Below are 25,927 nucleotides of genomic sequence, written 5' to 3' on the forward strand. Positions count from 1 at the left end.
GTCAAGATTAAACAAATTTATTTGGAAAAAGATACCAACTGATAGCTTAAAATACAAATATTCTACAGCATGAACATCTGCAGTCAACCACATACTACATTATGTAGTAACTGATAGGCCTGAACAGGTGACTTAATGGCAACCGTTTAGTCCCCTTTCAGTTGACTGAATGACAGAGCTTCCTCCAGTGAGCTAGTTGAAGATAACCAAAAAATAACATATGCTTTTTATTTTTAAACTGCCAGTGGTATCTTAACAACAAGTGGAAAAGTACAACATTCGTTCCTTATCTCTGAATAGTCTTACCAAATACTCTCCGTGATAAAAGTGCATGGAAAGATAATTCCACACATTCAATAGTGCAAAACTCCCTGCAATGACTATCTCAGTCATAATCTTACAAAACCGTGTCATCTCTCGGGTCATTCAAGGAATATAACGATGCTCTTTCAACATTTCCCCTACCTGTTGGGGGTTATCTTGGCGTTTTACAGCAGTTAGTACATTTGGTTTTATTCCCTGTTAACCACTTTTGTTTTCTTTACATTTTAAGAAAATCTGTTCCATGAATAGTCAGATTTAGGAGTAGAGGAAAACGCAAATACACAGTGTATCAATGAACACTTTACAGATGCTGAGGCGACTGCTTGTGACGATGGCTGGACCCATTTCCAGACCTCCTGTTACCTACTCAAAGACGACCTAGAAAACTGGGCTTCCGCAGAGGTCAGTATTGTTGATCGAAATATCGGGTACAATGTACATGTATGTAATAATAATTATTTATATATACATGTATAGTGTTAAAATTCCAGCTAGTATTACAAATAAAAACCTTGGATCAGGTCTTTAGGCCCGTAAATAGCTTCACAAAATGTGGATTCAACTCAAGTTGTTTACTGCCGGACTCGCACGTTTCGATGTGTTTACATTTTGGTTTTTACTTTGTTATGATATTTGTATTATTACATAATTAATAGCATATCTTATAAAAATTACGTATCAGACAGTAAAAACATTTAATAATTTTGCTATCATCCATTTTATCTATCAAACAGTACATATGCTCGGCCTTACAAGGAAAACTAGTTGAAATTGAATCGTCTGTGGAGAATAGATTCCTGAAGAATCGAATCGCCTTTCTCCATAGTAACCGTAAGTAAAATTTTAAAAATTATTCAAATCAAAAGAACTAATATTCATATAATCAACTCCAAGGCATATATAGAAATTAATTTTTAATCGTCTTGATGGAAAAAGAGTATTAATGTGAATACGGTAAAGAATAGTTAGAGATAAGGATGCTAGTACATTTATACGTCTTTATTATATACGGATACCTGTGGTTTAATGGTCATAGCAGGCACGTAGCATGGTTTTTGAAATTGGGGGGGGGGGGCAGACTCATCTAAAAATTCTTGATACGCAAAAACAAAAACAAAAACAAAAAAAGGAAAAAGGTTACTTTCCAAAACTCTGAAAACCCTGATCCGGGGGGGGGGGGGGGTGTATACCTTTTACTTCAATTTCACTGATTATTCCCTTATTTTCAAATCAATTTTTTACATCATCCCATAAAAGTATGGGGGGGGGGGCAACTCCATGTTAATTCAATTTTTGTATGTAAATTTAAGAATAATCTTTGCTGCGAAAAAGGGGGGGGCAGGGGGGCTGATGCTACTTGCCTGCATAGGAACCGAGAGCTCGGTCTCTGGTTCATATTCAATTGCATTGTCTCTTTCTTGACTAATACACGCCAAACACTGAGAAAAATGCATAGATTCTTTATTGAGGCATAAGGCTTGAAATAAAAAACATAATTATTATACATATCTGTATTTATTGAAACGTACACTTTTTTTTCGGAACAGATACCTATGACAACGTGAACTATTGGATCGGGGGTACGGATCTAGAGGCAGAAGGCACTTTTCTCTGGGTCAAGACGAGGGACCCTTTCTCGTTCACCGACTGGCACCCCTCCCAGCCGAACGGGGGTCCAGAGGACTGTGTGGCGTTCAACTGTTTCACTGACTCCAGCATACAGTGGCACGACTTCTCGTGTAGGCAGCTCAACTACTACATCTGTGAGAAAGAGTGAGTGAAAGCCAAACTGGCGTATCATGTACAAGTATATTCATGTATCATAGAGAAGAGTGGTCTGCCATATTTGAAAATTTAATCTAATAAATAATATTAATATGCATGATGCTTAACGTAGCTCTCCGAAAAAAAAAAGTGGATAAAAAAACGCATATAATTAATAATGGACTAGCTAGTTTCGGTCACACAAAAAATTGTTAATTTTAATTTGAACAGTTAATGGCTTTTTCTGGCGGTATAAAATTTCTCAGGCCCAGGACATTTTTCTTCTCAGCATCATATAAGTTATATATTTTTTATCAGAAAATTAAAAAAAGAATAGAAAAATAAACTTTACCTAGATTTTGTCGTTCAGCTAAAGCCTAGGTTGCTATTTGAGGACTTTCGTAATTATGATTGTACAATATTCATGAAAATGTACGTCATTTTTCTTGCAGGTTGAGTGACAACGAAATTAACAATATAATTGGGTGACAAAATGTACATGTTTTATTGTTGAAATGCAAAACTTGAATAAAGGATGGGAATGTGCGCTTGATCCGTGCTTGAATTATATGGGAAACCTTGTCTGTATGCGCACACGTGTGTTAAAAGTATCCGAAATAAAGTTTTCATAATCAAGGACAATCATAATAAATGTGTTACGAACGAACGCTATATGGAAACGGGGTTCACAACATGATGAAAAACTTCAGAGGTGAAAATCCAATACAACAGCGGATCAACCTCTCTCCTGACTTCCTCTTATATACATTCTACATTTATTGTATACTCTGCTTAGAGGGTTTGGACACATCCCCCTTTAGTATAATAACTTAGAAGCCATCCTCCTCTCCTGGAAAGTTACAAAGTAAACACTTTTGTTACTAGTATATGTAAATCAATAACCTTCAGCAGAGACATAAAAAACATGTTATTTATATGTCTCTGCTTTCAGTTTTCATAAAAAAAAAAAAAAAAAAAAAATTGATAACAAATAACAAAAAGAACTTTGTTAAGTTTTGACGGTTCTTAAAAATATTAATAATTTCTTCACATTCCTTTTCAATGTTTTAACGTTGAAAAAAAAAGTTATTTCCAGTTTACGATTACATTTACATTTTACATTTGCATGCACCACTGGCCTCATTCATGCGAAAATCGAGAGTGGTTGGGAGCATGCCTTATCTCCACCCTTTAAAATATTAAATTTATTGAATTTATCTAATAAAGTTATCAACAAAAGGCCTACGACATCCCTCCCATTGGCAGAAAATTATCTGTCTAACACCCATCCGCGTTGGGGAAAAAAATCTGGATCCTCGCCTAGATTTGGAACTCTTCAGTGCCTGGAAACTACAAAAAGTCTACACATGCTGTCATCGGTTTGTCGGCAAGCTTTGGGACAGTTGAAGTTTGGTAGACAGAACAGACAATTGATTTTTTGTCCAAATCGCTTAATAAGTAAAAAGATGGTAAGTTTGCATTATTTTTTTTAAATGCACATTCTAAACCATGTCACTTGTCAACCTGAATTTTCTCAACGTCAATTGTGTGAATAGTTACTTAAATCTGATTGCAAATCTAAATTAAATTTAAAGTAGGTCAACATGGTCAGCATTCACTCATAATGAATGGTATGTAAACATAATCCGAGATTCCTCTGACTTCAAATTGTGACATATGCGGGGGGAGGGGGGTTTAGAGTCAGAGGAATCTCGGATTATACTGCACAGTGCATGTGGTTTAACGAAAATTTTCAAACAGGGGGGGGGGGGGGGGTAGGCCTATTTGCATTAATTAAATGATTTTGAGATTTTGATGAATTTGGTAACTCAACAGTTGAAATTTTTTTTTAATGTTGTAGATGGAAAAATATTTCAGAATAAAATGTATTGCATATTTTTTTTTGTTAATTTGTTGATTATGCTGTTAATTTGCTTTAAAGGCTTCAAGTCCTAAGAGAACAAAACTGGAGGCTGCCGAGAGGGATGATGTTTTGTCTCCTCTGAAGAAGTCAGGCTGGACCATGGTGGAAGGAAGAGATGCCATCTATAAAGAGTTTCTGTTCAAAGACTTCAATGAGGTACGTAATTGTACATTTTTTTTTACAACTATAAGGCCTATATATCTTATTGTTGTTTGAATTACATGAATGTTTATTTCATTTGTCTACTTCTTCTAGTAGTGTACTGGGTACCATCATGGCATCTTAGGGTTTTTTGCTTGATTGTTTGCTCCGTTTGTTTTTACAATTGTAAGATAACAGTAGATGCATTTTAAAAAGTTCCATGAATATAAAAGTTTTGAATGTATTAGAAATATGTTTATTTACCTGTAAATCTCAGTTTTATGAGAATTAAAAAATAACAAATATGCTAGGAGTTTAAATTTGAATTATTGCATCATCAATATTTTATCATGTATTTTGTATATTTTAGGCCTTTGGTTTCATGACAAGAGTGGCTATACAGGCTGACAAAATGGACCATCATCCTGAGTGGTTCAATGTTTACAATAAGGCAAGAACAATTTTTAAAATAACTTACAATGATGCATGCAAAATGTAGTACTGTAGTTCCCCTTCATTCAATGCAATATTCGAGTAAATTATGCACGGACAATGATTTATTAATGTATTTGACAACTGTCTCTGTTTCTACCATCAGGTGCAGATAACTCTGAGCACACATGACTACAGTGGACTGTCTCATAGAGATGTGACTCTAGCCAACTTTATTGAGAAGTGTGCCAACAAGTGAAACTTAATTCAACCAAAGCTGACATCAAATTCTCATAGAATCTCAGAAGCATTCCATTGTCAAGTGTTTGTATGCGTCTTTGTTGTAGAATGTATCTAACCTACGTGTTGGTGGTTAAGGGTAGGAAATAGACTAGTATGATTTAACTTGAACAAGTCTGTCCAGAGGAGGTAAATTTTGATATGTGTATGTGTAGAGTGCCTGGTGCACAAATGAAATAGATATCTCATGATCATGTTGGACTAGCTGTGAAAACAAACCTGCTACAGTTATTCTCCATCATTGTGAAAATGTATGTCTTGTACTTTGAACTATTGAACAAAATAAAAATCAGAAATTAATAAATCATTTTGTATTCTATTCATTTAAAGTGTGACAGCCAACACAGAATACACATAAATATAAACTATAAAATGCTTTTTATTTCCTGATGTGGGTTATGCATTACTTCTGCAATATAATTGTTGAAATTTTCTGCAATATGCTTGTAAAAATAGCATGCAGTGACTCAACCTCACAATGTCAGGGGCTCTGCGTCCACTCGATCAATCCCCATTCACTTTGATAGAAAAGTATATAATTATTTTTGACACATTTCCGTCATATTTTCCAAACATAACAGAAAATTCACAAGACTGGTAACTATTAAATAAAAAAGATTGCAGAATATTGTGTCAACTTGTCGTATCTAATTACCGGTATTTGGTGCATGACAATTAACACAAAAGAAATCCAAAAACAACTTGCAGCAACGTGACAGGTATCGGAAGTTTTTATTTCAAATGTAAAGCTCAATATGACCAATTGCAGTGACTCTTCCATTATACATTTGTATACGTACAAGTACATTGTAACTTCAATGAACAATTAAGACGAAAAGTCGAACTAACATGCACACATGAATCAAAATGCAACAAAAATAACCCCATTTGAATGAAGTTTTTTTCTCCCAACTGACAGGTAATAAAAATTAAGCAGTTTCAAAAAGTTTGAATCTTCTGCATTAATATAAATTGCAATGTCTATAACAAAACAGGACATGAATGTCCTTATAGCTATGTGTCTGGAATGATTTCAGATAAAATATTTAACATATTAATTATCAACATGTACAGGTAATTATACAAACACTTAACGTAGAGGTAAACTTCTAGAATTCACAAAATTTTTAGAAAGACTGGTATTAACTTTGCAGAACAAAAAATTTAAAACAGGCATAGAATCTCAATTCAAGGTCACTGCACACCCCTTACTTATGGTAGTCTTTTCATAAAGTTTGAGCAAAAGACAGGTCATTAAGAGATACATTATGCTCCAAAGCAGAATTTCAAAGATATCTGCTATGACCTTCAACTTTGACCTAGAAACTTCTTTTTAAAATCACTGCATCCCTTTTACCCACAAGCAGTATAAGCTAAAAGGGCTAAGGGCAGATACTGGTCCACAAAAAGATTTTTCACTAAAGACTTTTATGAACTTGACCTTTTACTTATTAATAGAATCTTTACAAGGTCAATGCAAACCTTTTACCCACAAGCAATCTGTGTGTGAAATTTGAGCCAGATTGGGCCAAGGGGGTGGGGGTGGGAGAGAGAAATTATATCATGGACAAGTAATATTGGATTGACAGAAAGACTAATCACTATAAAGTGAACCTGCAAGTCCAAGACCTAAGGACCTTTCAATTGCTAAAGAGTAAATAAAACATAGTATTCGTCTCTAAGAGATAAGGAGAAAACAGTTACAAGATTATTATCTAAATACCCAAGTAATCACTCTTATTGAATGTACAAAAAAATCACTGGACAAATTGTACAATACACTACTAAAATTGCACAAGATATTTGATTTTCAAACCTTTTTTTTTAACAATGAAGAAAAACTTTTGGTTCTATGGAAACTTACATGCTTTTCTAAGGTGATTAGATGATGAAAAGAATGGATATAATAAGCTAGCTGAGACAGAAATAGACAAGTATATAATCGACATTGAGTTTGAGCATTATAGCTTAAGCTGTGTATCAAATATGGCAACAACAAATGGATATTGGTCATTTACTGATAATCAAGCTTTCTATTGATTCCTGTCTTTTCTTGGAGCATGTACATATATCATTAACAGATTTCAATTTCAACTTTTGTTTGGCACTTGGATCTATTACAGGAAGCCAGTACTTCAGTTGCTGCAACATTCCTTCTACACAATCAGGATTTTAAATGTTTTACATGTATCTAATAGACCCATTACTTAAAAATTACTTCTAATGGCTGAACCCTCCCATTTTACATCAACTTTGTAAGATTGCAGCAGTCAACAAACTACCTAGATCCATACAAAGTAGGATTTATTCAAATAAAACAATATGCAGTATCTGAGATTTTAAAAAAATTCGGCTATTAAATGTTAAATCTTGGGGGAAATAATTTGGACTTTTCAATTTATTTTAACTTATTTGCTTGAAACATAAAGTGATGAACAATTCCACATTCAAGGAAAATCAAAGGGGGTCATATAACAGTGCCTGCAGGTGTGTGCTTATCAGCAGATACAAAAATAAACTTAAGAGCTAACAAGAATCTAGTTTTCAAAAAATAATTGTTTAAAAAAAAGGATAAATCAATCAGACGTGATAATTAATTGTGTCAGTGCATCATCAGCAATAATAATTAATGGCGATCTTGGAATATTATAACAACATATATTTCATAGTGTACATATATAATAAATAGATCATCATAAACAATATAACAATTAACCTGGTCAACAGTTCATCGTCATAAATCAACAAGGGTTTGATAAAATCATTTCTTAATTCACTACATTCAAATACTAGCATATAAAGGCGTACCACGTATATATAGCATAATCTTAAAATAATCAAACATATACACATATATTTATATTATATATAAAGTAAAACCAACAATTCTGATATATTGATTAAAGCATTAATTCATGAAAAACGGGGTATATGTGTACATTGTTCTAGTCCTATCTCTTTTGATATTGTGCAACAGGATCAAAATATTGAATATGAAATATCGATATATATGATTCGATCATACAAATTTATCAAATTATCAAAATTTATACCTTGCAGTACAGAGTATTTGATTACGGTAGGAAAAGTCAAGTTTGTTAGTATTTCTCCAAACAATGTGTTAAATGCTTATAAAGCTGACCCACAGAAAAAGCTACTGCATTTTCCTAATTGACTGGGAATGTTGATTACTAGCTATTTTGAGTCTGATTGACTAGGAATGAAGGACTTACCTTCGAAAAATGTGTATAATTTTACTTCATTTATTGTGTTTCATTCTTCCTTACTTTATTAAAACAAAATTACTATCTTTCTTTGGTACTTTTGTTTAAAAATGTGTCAATCTTATGTTCGTTCTATTGTTCAAAAATGCATGTGCATCCCACTTCAGTTCTTTTAAATTTTAAAAATGTGTTTTGTTGTTCAATATATGTATGTAATTTTTGAATTGTATTGAACTTCAGTAAACTTTTAAAAAATAATTTGGTGTAACTAAGTACACAAACTGCCGACTAGTACTCAAGCCAATGGATCCCTAGTACTATAACCATGAATGAAGGCCACTTAATTGTAACTTCTATCTAAAGATGTGCTTCAAATACAATGATACTGCATACAATGCATAACAACAAAAATAATATGTTAGCTGATGTTGCCATTTGATTCCACCAAAGACATAAATAACAGAGATTGGCAACTGATCGAAATCGCGCGGTCCCTATTGTAAAGATTTCCCAGTTTAAATCAGTATATCTTTCTAATAAACAATTATATCGAAATATAAACAGCTAAACCCTACTACCAAAACATTCAAAATATTATATGTTCATGAGTTTATGTCATATAAACAATATTAAAAAAGTACGCAGTTGGCAACCTGCCGTCTGAGATTTCGTCGATTTTCATAGCTGGCCAATTTTTATATGCCGGTATATATCTTATTTTTCAAGTTTTTGTTTTAAAAATGTCTAAAATCTGTGCACATTTTTCATAAAAACAATATACTTTTGGTTTAAGATCGTTTTCCATATAATATGTAGTTCTCAAAGTAAGGTTGGTCCCGTAACATTTTTCAACAACAAAATACGCTAATAGCGGAGTTGCCAATCTCTGTTATTTATGTCTCTGATTTCACTAAAGCTTCCTGCAGATAAAAAAATAAATCCAAAATAATACATAAAGTAATTGAACTTCGATAAGTCAAATATTGATATCTCAAATACCACGGATAGTTTGTCCTCTCTATCCTATGTTAACCAAGTTATAGATATTAAAAAGGTTTGCCTGTATCATAAAATAAAGCACAACAGTAAAGCTTTTTGAAGACAATGATTGTGTCATTCATAAAATAAATACACACCATACTGTATCACACTCTTCACTCTATATCTGTTACTTGTGAGATCAGCTCTATATGTAAAACTGTGTGTTCCATTCACTCAATTATGCATTTAGTTGATTTCTACTGAATTATGCAATAGGTACATGTACTATGATAATCTATCCCATTGTTCATTAAACAAATAACTTACTTAATAAGTTCCAATGGCTATAAGTTTGGTGTTTTTTTTAAAAAAAGGATTTTGATCAATATAAAACAGTTTTTAATGGTACTTTAATGGTTTTTAATGGTACTTTAGGTAGGGATAACCAATAACCAATAAGAAAATTTTGATTTGTCTGATTTGATTTTGATCTGCCTACATACACTGTACCTATAATTCAGATGAATCAGATAATGCTGGTTACGATGTATCATGTTTGCATTAATAATTGATTAATAAATATACCGGTACAGTGAATATGCATGTGCAAGTTTTGGGCATTTCCATGAGGTATAACTGCATCAATATTTCAAACACCTTGAAATATTTAAAGTACATTAAAACTTAATACAGTACATGCAGTTCAATAAATACATAATGAATATAATGAAGTTATGTTTCTCAAAAATAGGCATTTTACACATATGGAATGATGAACACATTGAAAGTACCAAGACCAACTGCATAAATCCTCTCACTTTGATTGGAAAAATCTTATCATAAACATATTTGTAAACAAAAAAAATATTTAAAAATACAACCCTTAAAATAAATTCTTAAAAAGGACTTTTTCTTTTCAAATTGTTTGAAAATGACTAAATAAAATTATATTTCTGTTTTAAAAATATTTTTGATATTAAATGCACAGGGTACATCAGCTTCCTATTACATGTATTTAAATGATATCTATGGTTTCAGGTAAAACCTTTCACACAGGTGATAGTTGAACCAGTTGGAAACCGGTTACTCATAAACATTCTTGACACAGCGCTGTCTGGCCCTTAATGTAGTTCCGACACGGACAAAAGCGTCGGAAATTTGTTTTTTGGCCTACGCAGCTGAATAATAGCTCCTCTTTCTGAAAAACACACTCCTTAGAGTGAGGGTCGTACCCTGGGTAGAAAATGTCTGCCACATAATCTTCACGACTACAGTCCACTTTGGCTTGCTTCATGGACCTAGCTGAATTAATTTGCAGAAAATGACTAGGTTCACATATCAATCCTAAAAAATAAAAAAACAATCTGCTACAAAAAAAACTTGATCATTTGTCAAACCAATTCTATTTTCACTAATATAAAAGTTTGCTTTTCTTTTCTTCTTGTTAAATTTAAATTCAAGCAGCAAACTGCAAAAATAATTCTACAACAATCTAGTTTTACCTTGCTGCCAGCAAGCATCTTTACAGGATTGGCCATCAGCTCCCATGACAAAAGAAATGGCTGAATGTGGCGGCCATTTTGCCTCCTGCTTCTGGAACTGACACCAGTTTTGATGTTCGATGTAGGCGTTCATCCTTTGCAGCATGCCCTCCTCTGTAAACTCATATGGCATGTGGGATGTGAACTGCAACAGTTAAGGAATTCATTTTGCATTGCACAAATATGATCTGTACAAATAAACCCACATGCATGATAATTTGTAAAGCACATGCTTGCATAAATTCAATGAAAGTTACCGACTGTAATGAAATGGATAGAGTTTAGTTAGTACATTTATTCCCAAAAGCTGTGTAAATGCTTCATGTGCTATTCTTGGAATTAAACTTGACATGATAACATATTTTCATGATATTGTTACAAACCCCTAAACCAGTGCTGTCCTATACATGTTGATGGGAAACCACAACCTTTTTGTAGGTCTGATGTAGAAACAGCTTTAGATGAGGGCTACAGTGTTAGTGTGTCTTCAAGTTAAAAACCTTAATAAAAACTTCAACTGTGCACCCATAGCTTAAACCAATTAACTGTTAGAAAAAGGAGGAGCAATTATCCTGTCTTGAAACGCCTTGATACAATAAGGCTTAAAGGTTTGAATATGTACTTAGAAGCCCAGTAATCTGATTAATGCACAGTATCTAATTAATTACCTCTATTGAAAAACCAATGAAGACTTTCCTTCAAATTCATGCAAGGTTTGACCTGGAGGTCACAATCAAGAAGAATTGATGTGCATTTTGCTTATATCTTCATAATTATGTATAATGTGTGAGAATTTTTTTTTTTTTAACTTTGATACAAAACTGTATGACACCTTGAAATATGTGTTACCTACATATTATGCAAAAATATGAGTAATATGTTTGCATGTACACATATAACTATTCTTTAGCTCTTTTCTTCCAAAATAATTGTGTGATTTGATTTATTCTGCAGGTATATAATTCAAGAAATTAAATGTACATGTATAAGTAAATAACATCAATGCAATATGTGAACTACAGAAGAAACACTATATCAATTCTGCATGTCTGTTTCTTTGAAAAAGAAATAAATTATAAAAAAAAAAAAGCCTTTCAATACACAATACCTCACATATGTGCAAAAGCAACATGCATAGTTTCTAAGGTGTGCAACTTGACTTACATTTTGCATACTCTAGATCAACAGAACTAAATTGTTTAAATACCTATCTACATAAAAAGAATAACAACATGTTTCAAATGAATTATAAAAAATTTGTTTGTTAAAAACACTTGCTAAGTCATTGACCTTTGATCAGTATCAAGTCAAAATGTCATTCATTATATATGATATCTAAAGTCAAAAAAAATTCTAAAGTGGTAAGAAAAGCTTGTCAGAAAGACAGCGTTAGAAAAACCAAAATAAGATACTGGTATCACTGATCTCAGTAGTTGATAACAGGGGCATAAGCCTGTACCCCTGATAGTTGATATCAGGGGCATGATATTTGATATCAGGGGCATAAGCCTATATCCCTGATAGTTGATATCAGGGGCATAATAGTTGATATCAGGGGCATAAGCCTGTATCCCTGATAGTTGATATCAGGGGCATGATAGTTGATATCAAGGGCATAAGCCTGTATCCCTGATAGTTGATATTAGGGGCATAAGCCTATATCCCTGATAGTTGATATCAGGGGCATAAGCCTGTACCCCTGATAGTTGATAACAGGGGCATAAGCCTGTACCCCTGATAATTGATATCAGGGGCATAAGCCTGAAAAGCCTAAACATTATCACCATCTATGGCTTTCCATATCATGAAAATCTCATCCTTCACTCTTCAATTCTGATAGCTGTCGTACATACACAATGTATGCCGGTACTCTGTTATCATTTAGTGATTTTATAAAAATAAATGCATGTACATGTGCAAGGTCCTTGAAATATATCTCAATATATTTCCATCACCTGTAGCTTTTGAATATTGTAAATGTCTTTAATTCTCTATGTCTAAGATTTCATGATTTCCTGTGTTAGTACCATTCATGATGTTTCTAATTTCATGGATAATCAATTTTTTCATCATAAAATAATTAATCCTGATAAAGATGAAATGAATCTTACCTTATAATTACCATGGTTTAATTAGCATTAGTTGTATTAAATCATATATATATGCTTGATATTTTTTTACAGTACTATGGTTACGATTGGAAAATGGTAACTTAGGCCCTATCATGCATCTATCAATAACATCTGTAATGGCAGAGATGGTGAATACATCGCTCAATATTTACTGTGGCTTTATGTTCACGGAAAATTGTCTAATTGCTAACATAGTTAAACTAGACAATGTGGAGATGGTGACCATCTCAAAGGACCCCGCTTGAATAATAGACAATAAAATGAAAAGAATTTCAGATAATTTTGCTTTGACCTTGACCTATACTTTAGAAATTCTGTTATGACCTTCAAATTTGACATTGAAACTTAGTTCTAAGTCACTACATACCCTTTACTCAAAAGCTCTGTGAATGGGAAGTATGAACCAAATCAGGCTTAGTGGAAAGTATATATACTCTGAAAAAAAGATTTTTGTGTGGTTTGATATGACTTAACCCTTGACCTACAAACTTCATTCAAAGTCACTGCACACCCTTTGACCATAGACACTCTGTGAGTGAAGTATGAGTTACAGCGGATCAAGGGGAGAGAAGATATGCCCCATACAAGGATTTTATTTATAAGTCCGCTATGACCTTAACCTCCGACCTAGAATCATGGTTCAAGGTCACTGCACACCCTTTACCTAAAGGAACCCTATGGATGAAGTATGAGCCAGATTTGGCCAAGGGGAAAAAAACATATATGCTAAAGACAAGCGATCTCGGATGGACAGATGGATGGAAGGACAAACAGATGGACTATTGGGCACCCACAGAGTGGAGCCCCTAGTTAAAAACACTGCAATCTTTTCCCTATCTACAGTATACAGACCTCAGTCTTTAAATGGACTAACCTCTTTGTTCTGAAGAATTTTGTCCAGCACCTTTAGGACTTGTGTGTCATTGTGCATGTTTACTGTGTATACATACGGCTCACCAATGAACAGCTCAGCATAAGGATGTTGACTGGTCAGCTACAGAATGAGGAAAATAAAGATTTTACCCAGTCCAAGTGTATCATGTACACCAAGCTCATTCATAAATACCGGTACTTCATTCAATAAAATGAACAGAGGATTCAGTCTTCACAAAATTATATATTGAAAATACAGCAGAGTGGAAAAGGGTCTTGATTATCAGGTGAATTACAGAGGGAATATGGTACTTAATGTAATGCAGAATAGAATGCACAGCCCCCATGTAATCTTCTAAGATCTTACCTCTCTTGCTGTTGGTTTGCCCTTGAAGAACTGTATATTTTTACTACTATGGGGGGTTGCAAATTTAGGATTGAGGTAAACAGCACCATTAGCTATGGCTTCCAGAGGAGCAGGACCTTCATAAGGAAATCCGAGACCAACAAATATCTACAAGAGTTAGAACAGTTTAATCCTAAATAATGATTCATTTGTAAAACCAAATGAGATAAAAGTAAAATATGTCAAAACAGTTTAGTTCATACTTAACTACCTTTTTATTGTTTTATCATAAAAACATCTTTTGAACTCTTTTCTTAATTTTTTCCTAGTTGTTAAAATTTAATCACAGATTTCTTTTTCTTCTTTTTTTAATTTAAATTTTAAAAAATCAACTATGCACTATCAATATGCATGGCATGAAAAAAACCCTGCTAAAATTCATAAACTATTAAGTCTAGCAACTTGTATTCAATAATTCAAGTATAGTTTTAACTTTAATATAACAGTTGCTACCTTGGACTTTCTCAGCAGTACATGGAAATCCTCTGGTTTTTGCAGACCATGGTTCGTGACAAAGCTGGGCATGTAGGAGCGCTTAGTCTTGGCCTTCTCGTCCACATAAACCGTGCCGTGGACCTCTAGTCTTTTCTTGATTGTATTTAGGTACTTGTCTTTGCCCTGAAACCATGCCATCAAACCCACAATCAGTGACAAGTATTTGGCTTTAATGAATGTAATTCTGAGTGAATAATAATAAGGTTGGTGCATATCAATTTTTTTTCATTTGATTATGTCAGCATATGAAAAGAAATACATGTAGTGGGAATAAAATTCAAGGAGCATGGTGACTCAACTTTCTGACATACAGTAAATTTGATCTAAAAAATTAAAGAGTTAAATCTCTTGCTACAGTTCATGAGTTAACGAAAATACCTCCTTACTTTAGGAAGAGCTTTTACCTTGGGATCCTGCAATTGAATTCAACCTTGAACAGCTATCTATTCATTCTTAATAAAACCACTTTGTTCTTTGTGGTCTTTTAATGGGTATACATGTATATCTGATACACCTGTTAACATAAGCTTCATTCTGTGATCTCACGATCAAGAAAAATTTTAATCAATTGTCCTCAGTTCTTTTAAACTGTCGAACGATTTTTTTGAAGTATTACAAAATATGTATGGGCATTTCAACTTACCAGAAGATTTAAATACAAGAGGCATTTTATCATATTATTGAATTCTACTGGTAATAGAAATATCTAATTGCTGTAAAGATTGAGAAAAGCAAAATTTTTTCCACTGTCTTAGGATCTTGAGTCAAGACAGAGGAGCATATAATCCGCATAAAAGTTGAATTAATTAAAGCTCATACTTTCTCACACAACTAATTCATATAATGAGGTTACAGTGACCTAGATATTCTAAGATTAGTATTGCTGAAAATGACCTTTGTTGTCATAATTGGAAACAACTTGTGCATATTTTCCATTGATGGAAACCTTTGACCAGCCTGCAGTCTCTCAGTTAGTTACCAGTACTGACAGTGGGCCAACTCAATTAATTTCTTTTTTGCTTTCATGAATAATCTATGCCTGCTAGGCTCCCTCCTTCAAAAGCTAATCTCACAATGCAACAAAACACTACATGAAACTTACATAAAATAATCTGTTTGCTTTTTTCCCCCCTATACAAATAGTTATGTTTTGATGCTCATATACATGTATCTTACAAATTGGTTTCATTTATAAATGGGTTATTCTTAAGTGGAGCTGTAAAAGAAAAGTGGAGATGGTTTGGAGTGTTTTACATATATATAGTTGAACTTCGATATCTCAAACACTGATATCTCAAATTCATTGGATATGTCGAAGTGATTTGTAAGTCCCAACCACTTATTTTTCAAGTATTTTACCCTCGATATCTTGAATATTGGGATATATCGAAGTTTTTCAACTGTCTCATCTAGTTCGAGATAACAAAGTTTGACTGTACATGTATATGCATTGCCAGTGATCCTTGATCATTTTTTATTAGATTTCTATATATACATAATGACATATTAATATGAAAAAGAACATTAAAATTCAACTGACAAACTTTCTTGTTAATAAATAAATTGTCTGATAAAACTATATTTCCTTCCTTCAAAAGATTAGTAATCGCAGTGATATAATGTGAATCATTTTTTCATAGAAAGAAAACATTAATGCAGACTTAATACACACTACAGTTAAAAGTTAAAACCAAATGGTGTGGGGTTAGTAACCAATTAACACACCAGATATCAATCATCGTACCCTGTATAAGGACACTCTGGTTGCATTCTGATAACAAAAAAAGCAAAAGTAATTAAAAAATTGATTTTTTAAGGATTTAATTTACATGAAATGAAGCAGTTAAAATCATTGAATTTGGAAGTTACTGGATTTTGGTCCAAAAAGGGACTAAGACTTTAACTTAAAAATACTTTAACAAAGTTCAGTATATGCAAATTCTTTAGCTGAAACTAATTACAAAATAGGTACAATTTTAACCGGAAAAAAAAAAATCACAGATAGCGGCAGCTGCTATAGGTTTGCATTAATCAAAATATAATTTCAAGTTTATATGACGATTAATTGTAACAATGAAGTTGATAATAAATTGTTTTTCATTAGAAGATTAATAATATATACCTATAAGTAGATTTGTTTTTGAAAATTACAGCAATCAAGTAAAGATTAATTAGTCAATTTAGAATGCATCCAATAGCATGCATGCAGTTATCAAATAAGAATATAAAGAAAGAAAATATGGGACATTTTTCCTTTCTACATCAAATAGGGAGCAAATTATATATACCTTCAACCATGCCAATATCAAATTCAGCATAATTATCAAATACAAAATACTTCAAGAAGGAGAAATAAGCAACCACACATTTGGGAACTAAAGTATTAGGTGGTCTTTATTCCTTAAATATTTACATTTTCGAGTGTCTTTGTATGAGATAACAATACAAACAAGATATCTGTGAGCCAATGCTCACTAGTGATACCCCCGCTCTGATGTGAATATGCAAAATAAGCAAAGTCGACATTTAACAGAAAGCTGGCATCCGATTGGTACAGAAATATATCCCACAATATGGCATGCCTAAACAAATAGTGTGTTAAAATTTCAAGCATCTGCGATAAATAGCTGCTGAGAAATCTTTGAGGAAAATTTGTTTGAAAATTTTGGCTAAAATAAACAAAGTCCTCATTTAACAGGAAGATGACGTCCGATTGAAACAAAAATATATCCCACGATATGGCATGCCTTAAAAAATACTGTGTTAAAATTTAAAGCATCTCCGATAAATAGCTGCTAAGAAATCTTTGACGAAAATTTGTTTGAAAATTTTGGCAAAAAATAAACAAAGTCATTATTTAACAGGAAGTTGACGTCTGATTGATACAAAAATATATCCCACAATATGGCATGCCAAAACAAATAGTGTGTTAAAATTTCAAGCATCTGCGATAAATAGCTGCTGAGAAATCTTTGACGAAAATTTGTTTGAAAATTTTGGCTAAAATAAACAAAGTCCTCATTTAACAGGAAGTTGACGTCCGATTGATACAAAAATATATCCCACAATATGGCATGCCAAAACAAATAGTGTGTTAAAATTTCAAGCATCTGCCATAAACAGTTGCTGAGAAATCTTTGACGAAAATTTGTTTGAAAATTTTGGTTAAAAAATAAGCAAAGTCGTCATTTAACAGGAAGTTGACGTCCGATTGATACAAAAATATATCCCACGATATGGCATGCCTTAACAAACACTGTGTTAAAATTTCAAGCATCTGCGATAAATAGTTGCTGAGATAAATGCGACAGAAATTTTTTTTACGGACGGACAGACAGACGGACAGACAGACGGACAGACAGACAGACACAAGGGTAAAACAGTATACCCCCTCTCCTTCGGAGCGGGGGTATAATAAAATTTGTTAACTATAATCCAATACATTTGATCAGTGACATAGTGCGGAGTGCAAGCAGGCTTTGCGTAATTATACAAAATGATAAAAGAGTATTAATTTCAATAATTTAATCAGTGATATAGTGTGGGGTACAAGGGGAGTCTGCATAATTATACAAAAAGGTAATAGCCTAATAATATCTCAACCATACGATTGCTGAAAATTTTATAAATATAATATAGGGAATCATTCTTTATAAATATTATGGTGATAATTATTGGCAGGACATGATAAAGTCTATCATAAAGCCCAACCGAAAACATCAACTCATAATACTCAAAGAATGAGTCATTATTCCTTAAATTAAGTTGTTTGTCTAATTACATTCTGGAATCTTCTCTTTTAATAAGTTTAACTATAAGCTATTTGGAAATCACCATATGTAGGAAAGGGCATTTTAAGTTTTAAGAACTTGTGCCCAATTCTTTTATTCACACCAGCAGACAATAAAATATGTTCAAATCAATCACCGCATATGTGTCATAGGTACCTAATGTTAAAATATTTTCTTTTATAATAGTAGGATGATTCCCTGTACTATATTTATAACAATTACTCGTATTTAGTAAAATGTTATTACCCTAGTACAGGAATAATCTTACGTTAACTATAGAAAAAAATACATTTAATGCCGGGTGCTTATTGTATGTGTATGAACTTACCTCATACATGTAGTCGTTTTTGCCATACACCAAAGCCCAGTTCTCTCGTTTGATTCCCTTCACATCCGAGTCATTCAAATGTTGTTCCACCACAAATCCCATAAAAGAATTGTCAGGACTGTGAGCTAAAAAACAGTAAGTAAACCGAGAAAATAATCAAATGGATAACGAATAGTAACAGTTAGCTTCTATAGTGTTTTTACACCTTTCTATGTACATGTACCATGCTAATAATACCACATTACAAATGTGAAACAATTAAATAACAAAAACTAGGATACTCTTTATCTAATCTATAAACCAATTTAGTTAGATAAATTTACAATATAATTTTTTATGAAGTTTTTCACAAAAATAAAATATGACAGTGAATTCACTAGAATTTGTAAATGGCTCAATTTTTGTGGACTTCATGGGTATTACTCATTACCCACAACTTTACATAGTCTTTATTGAAATCTGGCCCCATTGAATTTCGTAGCAGTTTTTGTAATATTTTGGATTTCAATGTTGAAATCAGGTGAATAAGGAAAGGCTTAAGTGAAATTATGATGATTTGATTAACTGTAATAATATCATGGATGGTAATTTTCTTCCTTAATTGCGGATAGAAAGTAACAAGGTGGGCAAATGAATGCAAACAATAAAAGGCTTTCACATCATCTACAAGGCTTACCGTATAGATATTATATATCTATAGCATAATTATACAAAGTTATAAAGGACTGAAAAGTTTGCCTTACGGAACATGGTGAAGAACTGCTGAGGAAGCAGGTCCTGTCCTCCCCAGGAGGTGAGGATTTTGTGGGCCTTGGCATACATTCGTAGATTGTAGGCAGGTTCTGTACCAAAGGAGTCCACAATTCTCAACAAGCAGCTGAAAACAGAAATTTATATAATACTTTAGCATATCAAACCACCAACATTAAAGGCATAGCCAAAGAGTTATCACTGAAAAGTAAGGCAATGCTAAGCTCCATTCATAAGGTGCAGTCAAATTTTTGCCTCTTGAATTCAGTGTATTTGTGCATTGAAAACACTGGATAATTCTATAAGAGATTTTTTTTCTTTCTAACTGCCATTTTTAAGCATCACGAAATCCTGATATCTCAAATTCCTGCTTATCTGAAAGTTTTCCTAGCTCCAGATCAGTATTAACTCAACAGGAAAATTTGGAGAGACATGCTGTATAGCTACACAAAAACTTGCACTAGATTTGAACTGATTAACCTAACTGTCCAATATATTCTGTGGAAATACCTCATGCCAAAAAATTCCCTAAAGTTTACTATTTATATCGATCATCACTTTACTTGCTTAAAACTTTATTTTTAACAAATGCACTAACCTGGAAATGGGAAGTATCATCGTAAATTCACACACAAAACTATAGGCACCATTTTAACATGTAAACAAACCACACAACTTCACTTTACAGATCTGCTTCTAGAACTTTTCCCTGCTCCAAGGAGTTTGAGACATGGCAGTTTAGCCGTCATATAAATGCACAAGAAGATGAACTTTTATACTAACCTGAATTTGCCATAGCCTCCTTTAACATATCTCTTGAACTGCCTGAGTCCTACAATGTCTGTGTAGATGATATGGACGGGTAGGTCAGTCCTGCTCTGACAGGGCGAATTAGCAGCGGGCAGCTGACTTAAGATCCTACGGAAAAAAAAGAGGCAGATTATTAGCACAGTATGTATACATGAAAACAATAAATATACCGCATCCTTTTATCATCTACAAGTATGCATGTTTCAGTACATTAACATCTTGAATTACAAGTATTTTGCAATTCTAAGTGGCTTTCCTAGATAGACTAATACCGTACATTTCAAGTTTATCTAAATACTTCAACTTTTACATCTTTTCCAACTTGATAGTTTTTCTCTATTCTATAGTTTATCACCATAACATACATGTACATTTCAAGTTTGTAAATTTTCTCTATCAGCTGTGTAACTTTATACTTAGGATCGTAACTTACTTTTCCAGCTGATAAGTTTCACTGGTAATGGTCAGCTGATGTCCCAACACATACAGGGTACAGATCAGGTCACTCCACTGTACGAGTTCTCCTAGAGGTCCACCTAACAATCATAAAACTCATGCTCATAGACAGTTCACATGCAATGAAATGTTTGGGAAAATTACCTAAATTTATACATGCATCTATGTTTTTCGTCATTAAGAGAGACACCATTAATCATGTGCTAGTCTCTTTCTTGACCTATCTACAGATTATTGAAGTATTCCTGTTGCCAAAATGAATTATCCAAAGAATAAAATGATTGAGACATATAAGTTCAGTATGTAACTAAACAATGATTTTACATTGTGCATGTAGTTCTACAAAATGGATGAAATGTTAAAGTACATAAAATTTCACACATGAGAGTATGTTGTATGATTTAAGATATGTAGTTTACTTTCACTTGAATTCACCTTTGAATTGATTTTCAGCAAATCCCCAGCCAGACTGTTTAGAAAGCAGCCCCAAATGGACAAGAATCTGCAAATATTGACAACTTCATCAATAAAATGTAATAGGTTTGAAATATTTTTGAATGCTGTTTCAGGAATAATTATGAATAATTGAATTAAATTAAATCCACTTTACATTTTTTTCCGTGGTACTTTAAATCAAATAATATTTTTACGCTATAAAACGAGAATTATATAAATATTTTATTAATTCTAATAGGAAAAACAAGAGGATAGGTTTCCATTTAAAGTCCTCTAAAATTTATCCATAAAAACAAATAGATTTCAATATTGGACCTTCTTCCGCCTGCGTTTCTCCAGCTTTTGTTTCTCTTTCAGGTTCCCTGCCGCCAGGACCCATTTCGGCCACATTTTTCTGATCCTCATTCTGATCCAGGCATAGCCCTGCCTCTCATTGGGGTCCACCAAAATTTTCATCAACCCTTCAATGTCGTCGTTGGTATCAATCTGCAAATTAAAGCACATCTCCATTACACAGATCATAATAAGACAAAGGAAAAGCTACGTGAATTCACAACAAGTTAAACATCACTGTATATCAGTTTTTTAAAAAAAACAGCTAAATGAGAGAAAAACTTTACATATTGGACTTTGGATTTATCTTCTATAGGAACTTTGACATTTTTTTTCCATGTTCTTTTAGGACACCATCCTTCAACCTGTCAAAAAAAAGAGATATTTGGGAATTTATACTGGGCAAAAAGTTATAAGCTTGGATATAACAAATGAAACATTCAACTCTTCTAAATACATGTACTAGTACTACATGTACTGGTACCTCAAACAATACATTGTCATTGATGAAAAACTAAGCTACAACACTAGTTCATGGTCAATGTTTGGTGCTGGTGCTGTTACCTAGCTCATTTAAATGCATGTATTGATCAGAATTGAATGTTTTGATAAAGTATGATAATTAGGTTAAAGTACCTACTTCACATAGAAATATCAGATGTGATTTGTTTAGTGACTCACTTAAAATCCTGGTACATTAAAAATTAATTATTTGGTGAAGTTCCAATCTCTTTTTAAATTGATACACCAGAAACAATTTGTTGGTTGAAGTACGTTCCAGTACATGTACCTCACTGAGATACCACTGAGAAATGAATTGTTCAGTAAACTTTCTATACCTTCATTAGATACATCAGAAATTATTTGTTTATTGAAGTACCTACCTCACTCACACCAGAAACGATTTGTTTGTTGAGGTACCTACCTCACTCATACCAGAATTGATTTGTTTGTTGAGGTACCCACCTCACTCACACCAGAAATGATTTGTTTGTTGAGGTACCCACCTCACTCACACCAGAAATGATTTGTTTGTTGAGGTACCAGTACCTACCTCATTCAGATACACTAGAAAAGATTTGTTTGTTGAGGTTCCTACTTCACTCACACCAGAAATGATTTGTTTGTTAAGGTACCTATCTCATTCAGATACATCAGAAATGATTTGTTTGTTGAGGTACCCACCTCACTCACACCAGAAATGATTTGTTGGTTGAGGTACCCACCTCACTCACACCAGAAATGATTTGTTGGTTGAGGTACCCACCTCACTCAATACATCAGAAATGATTTGTTTGTTGAGGTACCTACCTCACTCAGATACATCAGAAATGATTTGTTTGTTGATTACCTACCTCACTCAGATACATCAGAAATGAACACTCCGAGCCATCCACTCCATAGGAGGCATAACACGCGTCAGACTGCCACATCTGTCTCATCCACTGAAAAAAAAACAGGGACACTTGTACTCAGAATACACATCAAAGCACATGGTAATGGAAGATACTCACAATACGAAATAGGCAAAAACTTTATTTTACACATCTAAAGGCAAATAACTGAAATAGGCTAACATCACCCAATGTATTGTTTTTCAAAACCCAGGGTTGGTCTCGCTTCATAAAAATAACCAAGTGCACCCCTACCCATTCCAAACAAGTATTATAGTGTTAAAGCTTGTGTTGGAAGATTATATTAATGGTATTTTGTTCTCTATGAGGAGTTGCCTGCCCTTACCTCCAGCTTGCCTTCACATTTGGTGTACACCTGTTTGTCCTGTTCAGTCAGCATACAAGCCTCTGTCTTCCCAAGAATAAGATCTGTCAAAATAACACCAAATTTGTAGCTTCACATGGACAATTTTATCTTGATCTGACGTTTAATTAAAAGTCCACTTGTTATTGCATAATTTTCAGATTAAATTTTCATTTCTCTACACCATCAGCAAAGAAAACTTAATATAATTCAATAATTTTACAATTAGCATCATCGCTAAACATTCATGATAGCTTATAATGTTTTCCTGTAAGGTATATGTACAAGTATGGTAAAATTATTTTCAGGTCTTTAATTACACTAACTCCAAAATCAACACACAAAAAGTGTAGTTAAGGTACAAAGTCCTACTGAAAAGAGAGATAATTCTCACTATCTAAAAATATTGATGAAATTGCATGATTTCTGTTATATTTTGCTGTTGCTGAAAATGTTTTTCAGTTTGAAATTAAATCACAATCAATTTAAATTAAACATCAAATTAAAAAACCAGTTATGCAAATTTAAGAAAAATCACAAAAAAAACTAATGATTTAAAAATTACGGATGTTGTACCTTTAAACATACAAAAAAATTATTATTATTCACACTGCAGTCTGTTTCTTGTCTCAAAGGACCCTCATGTTTTGATACCGAAACTCCGAAAGGAACTGACTACAAAAATCTGAGTGGGATATATAAATCAATGATTTTTAATGGGGCTTATTGTGGGAAGCAAACAAATTTTTTTGGGAGGGAGTCAAATTCTCTTCCCCCCCCCCGTCCAAAAAAAGAAAAAAAATTAATTGTACTGTGAAATCCTCAAGAGTTTTTGAAGCCCCTTCCATTCAAATCAATGATGCATTAATAAATAATTTCAAGGTGTGTTCATAATTTAAATTCTGTTTTTTTCCAATGTTTGAGGAAGTACGGTAAACTTTAGACCAGGTGTTTCTCTCTAACATAAATATTAGCTAAGTTGAGGTTTAAGAAACACACACTGTCTTACTTATTGATTGTGAGAATGGCTGAAAAGTGGAAAATGAGGTCCTTTAAAGGAGTAGAGAACAAACTGTTATCAGATGGTACAACCTTTTCCTAAACAGTTACAGTATGCAAAATTCAGTTAGGATTTTGAATGTTTTTTTTGAATACGTGTATAGAGAAAAGGTTGTATATGTGAAAACAGAATAAAGATAAAGAACATTAAACTACCATATGTTTTACTTGATCAAGTTTAGACAGTATACAAAGACTATGGACCATATTAAACTCTGGAAATAAGAAAGTGTTTGAAATAAGATAAGATGACTGAGTACGTACCGGTACACAAAAAACTAGTCTTGAGTGATATATTTGAATGTACAAAATACAAGTCTATAAACTCTCGTCAAGTATGTGTGCCGTATATTGTTAAATTGTTTCACAAAATCTTTTACATGTATCAATGGTTGAAATACAATTTATGGCTGCTCTCGAGTACCTGTATAAAATATTTCAAAAGACTTATGTCTGGGTTTTTTTTTTTCTTCATACGGTGACAGTTTATACCATATAATAACTGTCTGGGACAATGATTAATTCATAACTGAATCATTGATTGGACAAACACTGTTCAGTTTAGGAGTATAGGATAATTATGAAGAATTATAGACCTGGTTCTTCATACATTATTTACTTGACTGTAATTTTCCCAGTTTTTGGCCTGTAAGCTAGGTATCAATATACTGACATAGAAATAAATGCGACTGATCCATGTTATGGAAGTTAATAGAACCATGACCCGGCCGGCCTTTTGTGATTTCAAAGGAACATCAAAGTTTGGCAACGTATTTAAATGCAGCTCACGTTGCGTTTAAGTATTTCTATTGTGTAAATTTGAAATGAAATCTAAAATTAAGTTACACAAAGGTTTCGTTTTTCTAGGGCGAGGTCGTGAGAAAATACTGTACAGTGTATTCATATCCAGTTTATTATGAGCATTTGGATGACCAGAGTGACATTCAGCCATAAACGTTTGACAAGAGAGCATTCTGAATCAGTCACATATCAAATTTTTTTTGTTTGTAATAATGTATATTGTTGAAAAAAAAAAACCCTCTTTAAATGATTTGAGATTTGGATAGACTGATCATCATTTTGTTTCTTGGCATCTAATTGGCATGCTGAGTGATGATTAAGGGAAATAAAATTGGAATAAAATGATTGCAAATTATACTTGCTATGCTTGTGATAAATAATCAATGGTCATAAACTTTACAGAATGGCTATAAGTGAAACGTGACATTCATGTAGGCCTAATGGATAGATAGATAGAGCATTTCTAACAATTTATTATAATTATAGACACAGGTTATGGACCCAATGTAGGTAAGGTATTAATTGGCCAGTACACAAATTCTCGGAAATAATGATTAATTGAAAATCAGGATCAATAGACAAAAAATAAATGTGTTAGTGATTAAAACAAGTGCAATAAATTGACAGAGTCATGTATATTAGGAGTCAGTATTGTATTGAACATTTCATTTACCATCCTATTAGAGACACAAGTAAAAACTCCAAGCTGAAAATACAAGCAGATCTATTCTTAGTTACTAACATTCTACTCAACAGAAACGATATCAAACCAACCCATTTTCCTTCTAAAAGTACATTGACATTAAAGTCCAAAAATGTTCAATCAATGCTGATCACAAAAGATATAA

At 33.0% G+C, this 25,927-nt stretch overlaps 3 protein-coding genes across 5 annotated transcripts in view; 2 read left to right on the forward strand and 1 right to left on the reverse strand.

The window, feature by feature from the left end:
- Positions 1-328: 328 nt before the first annotated feature.
- LOC128156903 (low affinity immunoglobulin epsilon Fc receptor-like) lies at positions 329-2,634 on the forward strand. The gene is made up of 5 exons (XM_052819230.1): positions 329-496; positions 632-726; positions 1,059-1,155; positions 1,872-2,097; positions 2,541-2,634. Exons 1-5 carry the CDS (start codon positions 442-444, stop codon positions 2,575-2,577), a joined length of 510 nt encoding a protein of 169 aa, XP_052675190.1. The 5' UTR covers positions 329-441; the 3' UTR covers positions 2,578-2,634.
- A 774-nt stretch (positions 2,635-3,408) lies between these two features.
- On the forward strand, positions 3,409-5,189 carry LOC128191866 (probable pterin-4-alpha-carbinolamine dehydratase). The gene is made up of 4 exons (XM_052864201.1): positions 3,409-3,557; positions 4,031-4,168; positions 4,524-4,604; positions 4,752-5,189. The coding sequence occupies exons 1-4, from the start codon at positions 3,456-3,458 to the stop codon at positions 4,842-4,844; spliced, it is 414 nt and encodes a 137-aa protein (XP_052720161.1). The 5' UTR covers positions 3,409-3,455; the 3' UTR covers positions 4,845-5,189.
- Positions 5,190-5,597: 408 nt separating this feature from the next.
- LOC128191865 (alpha-1,6-mannosylglycoprotein 6-beta-N-acetylglucosaminyltransferase A-like) overlaps positions 5,598-25,927 on the reverse strand; it is a 41,619-nt gene continuing 21,289 nt past the window's right edge. For 2 of the 3 annotated variants that reach the window (XM_052864200.1, XM_052864198.1), the window contains 15 exons: positions 23,202-23,284; positions 22,817-22,906; positions 21,749-21,826; positions 21,444-21,614; positions 21,108-21,174; positions 20,650-20,752; positions 20,190-20,324; positions 19,400-19,533; positions 18,657-18,781; positions 16,282-16,308; positions 14,496-14,660; positions 14,004-14,150; positions 13,638-13,757; positions 10,593-10,776; positions 5,598-10,434 (listed from right to left, as the gene is read on the reverse strand). In XM_052864200.1, the coding sequence (XP_052720160.1) occupies positions 10,178-10,434; positions 10,593-10,776; positions 13,638-13,757; positions 14,004-14,150; positions 14,496-14,660; positions 16,282-16,308; positions 18,657-18,781; positions 19,400-19,533; positions 20,190-20,324; positions 20,650-20,752; positions 21,108-21,174; positions 21,444-21,614; positions 21,749-21,826; positions 22,817-22,906; positions 23,202-23,284 (1,886 nt within the window). In that variant the 3' untranslated portion in view covers positions 5,598-10,177. The remainder of the gene's footprint in view (positions 10,435-10,592; positions 10,777-13,637; positions 13,758-14,003; positions 14,151-14,495; positions 14,661-16,281; positions 16,309-18,656; positions 18,782-19,399; positions 19,534-20,189; positions 20,325-20,649; positions 20,753-21,107; positions 21,175-21,443; positions 21,615-21,748; positions 21,827-22,816; positions 22,907-23,201; positions 23,285-25,927) is intronic. The other variant, XM_052864199.1, reaches the window with a different exon arrangement.

The sequence above is a fragment of the Crassostrea angulata genome, chromosome 7 (assembly GCF_025612915.1).
Source record: "Crassostrea angulata isolate pt1a10 chromosome 7, ASM2561291v2, whole genome shotgun sequence".
Classification (NCBI taxonomy): domain Eukaryota; kingdom Metazoa; phylum Mollusca; class Bivalvia; order Ostreida; family Ostreidae; genus Magallana; species Magallana angulata.

Bases quoted from the DNA above. Each gene is read 5' to 3' on its own strand.
- LOC128191866 (XM_052864201.1), top strand. From the start codon at position 3,456: ATGCTGTCATCGGTTTGTCGGCAAGCTTTGGGACAGTTGAAGTTTGGT. The intron at 3,558-4,030 runs GTAAGTTTGCAT...TTTGCTTTAAAG, and splicing joins GCTTAATAAGTAAAAAGATG to GCTTCAAGTCCTAAGAGAAC. The intron at 4,169-4,523 runs GTACGTAATTGT...TGTATATTTTAG, and splicing joins TGTTCAAAGACTTCAATGAG to GCCTTTGGTTTCATGACAAG.
- LOC128156903 (XM_052819230.1), top strand. From the start codon at position 442: ATGCTCTTTCAACATTTCCCCTACCTGTTGGGGGTTATCTTGGCGTTT. The intron at 497-631 runs GTTAGTACATTT...AACACTTTACAG, and splicing joins TATCTTGGCGTTTTACAGCA to ATGCTGAGGCGACTGCTTGT. The intron at 2,098-2,540 runs GTGAGTGAAAGC...TTTTTCTTGCAG, and splicing joins TACTACATCTGTGAGAAAGA to GTTGAGTGACAACGAAATTA.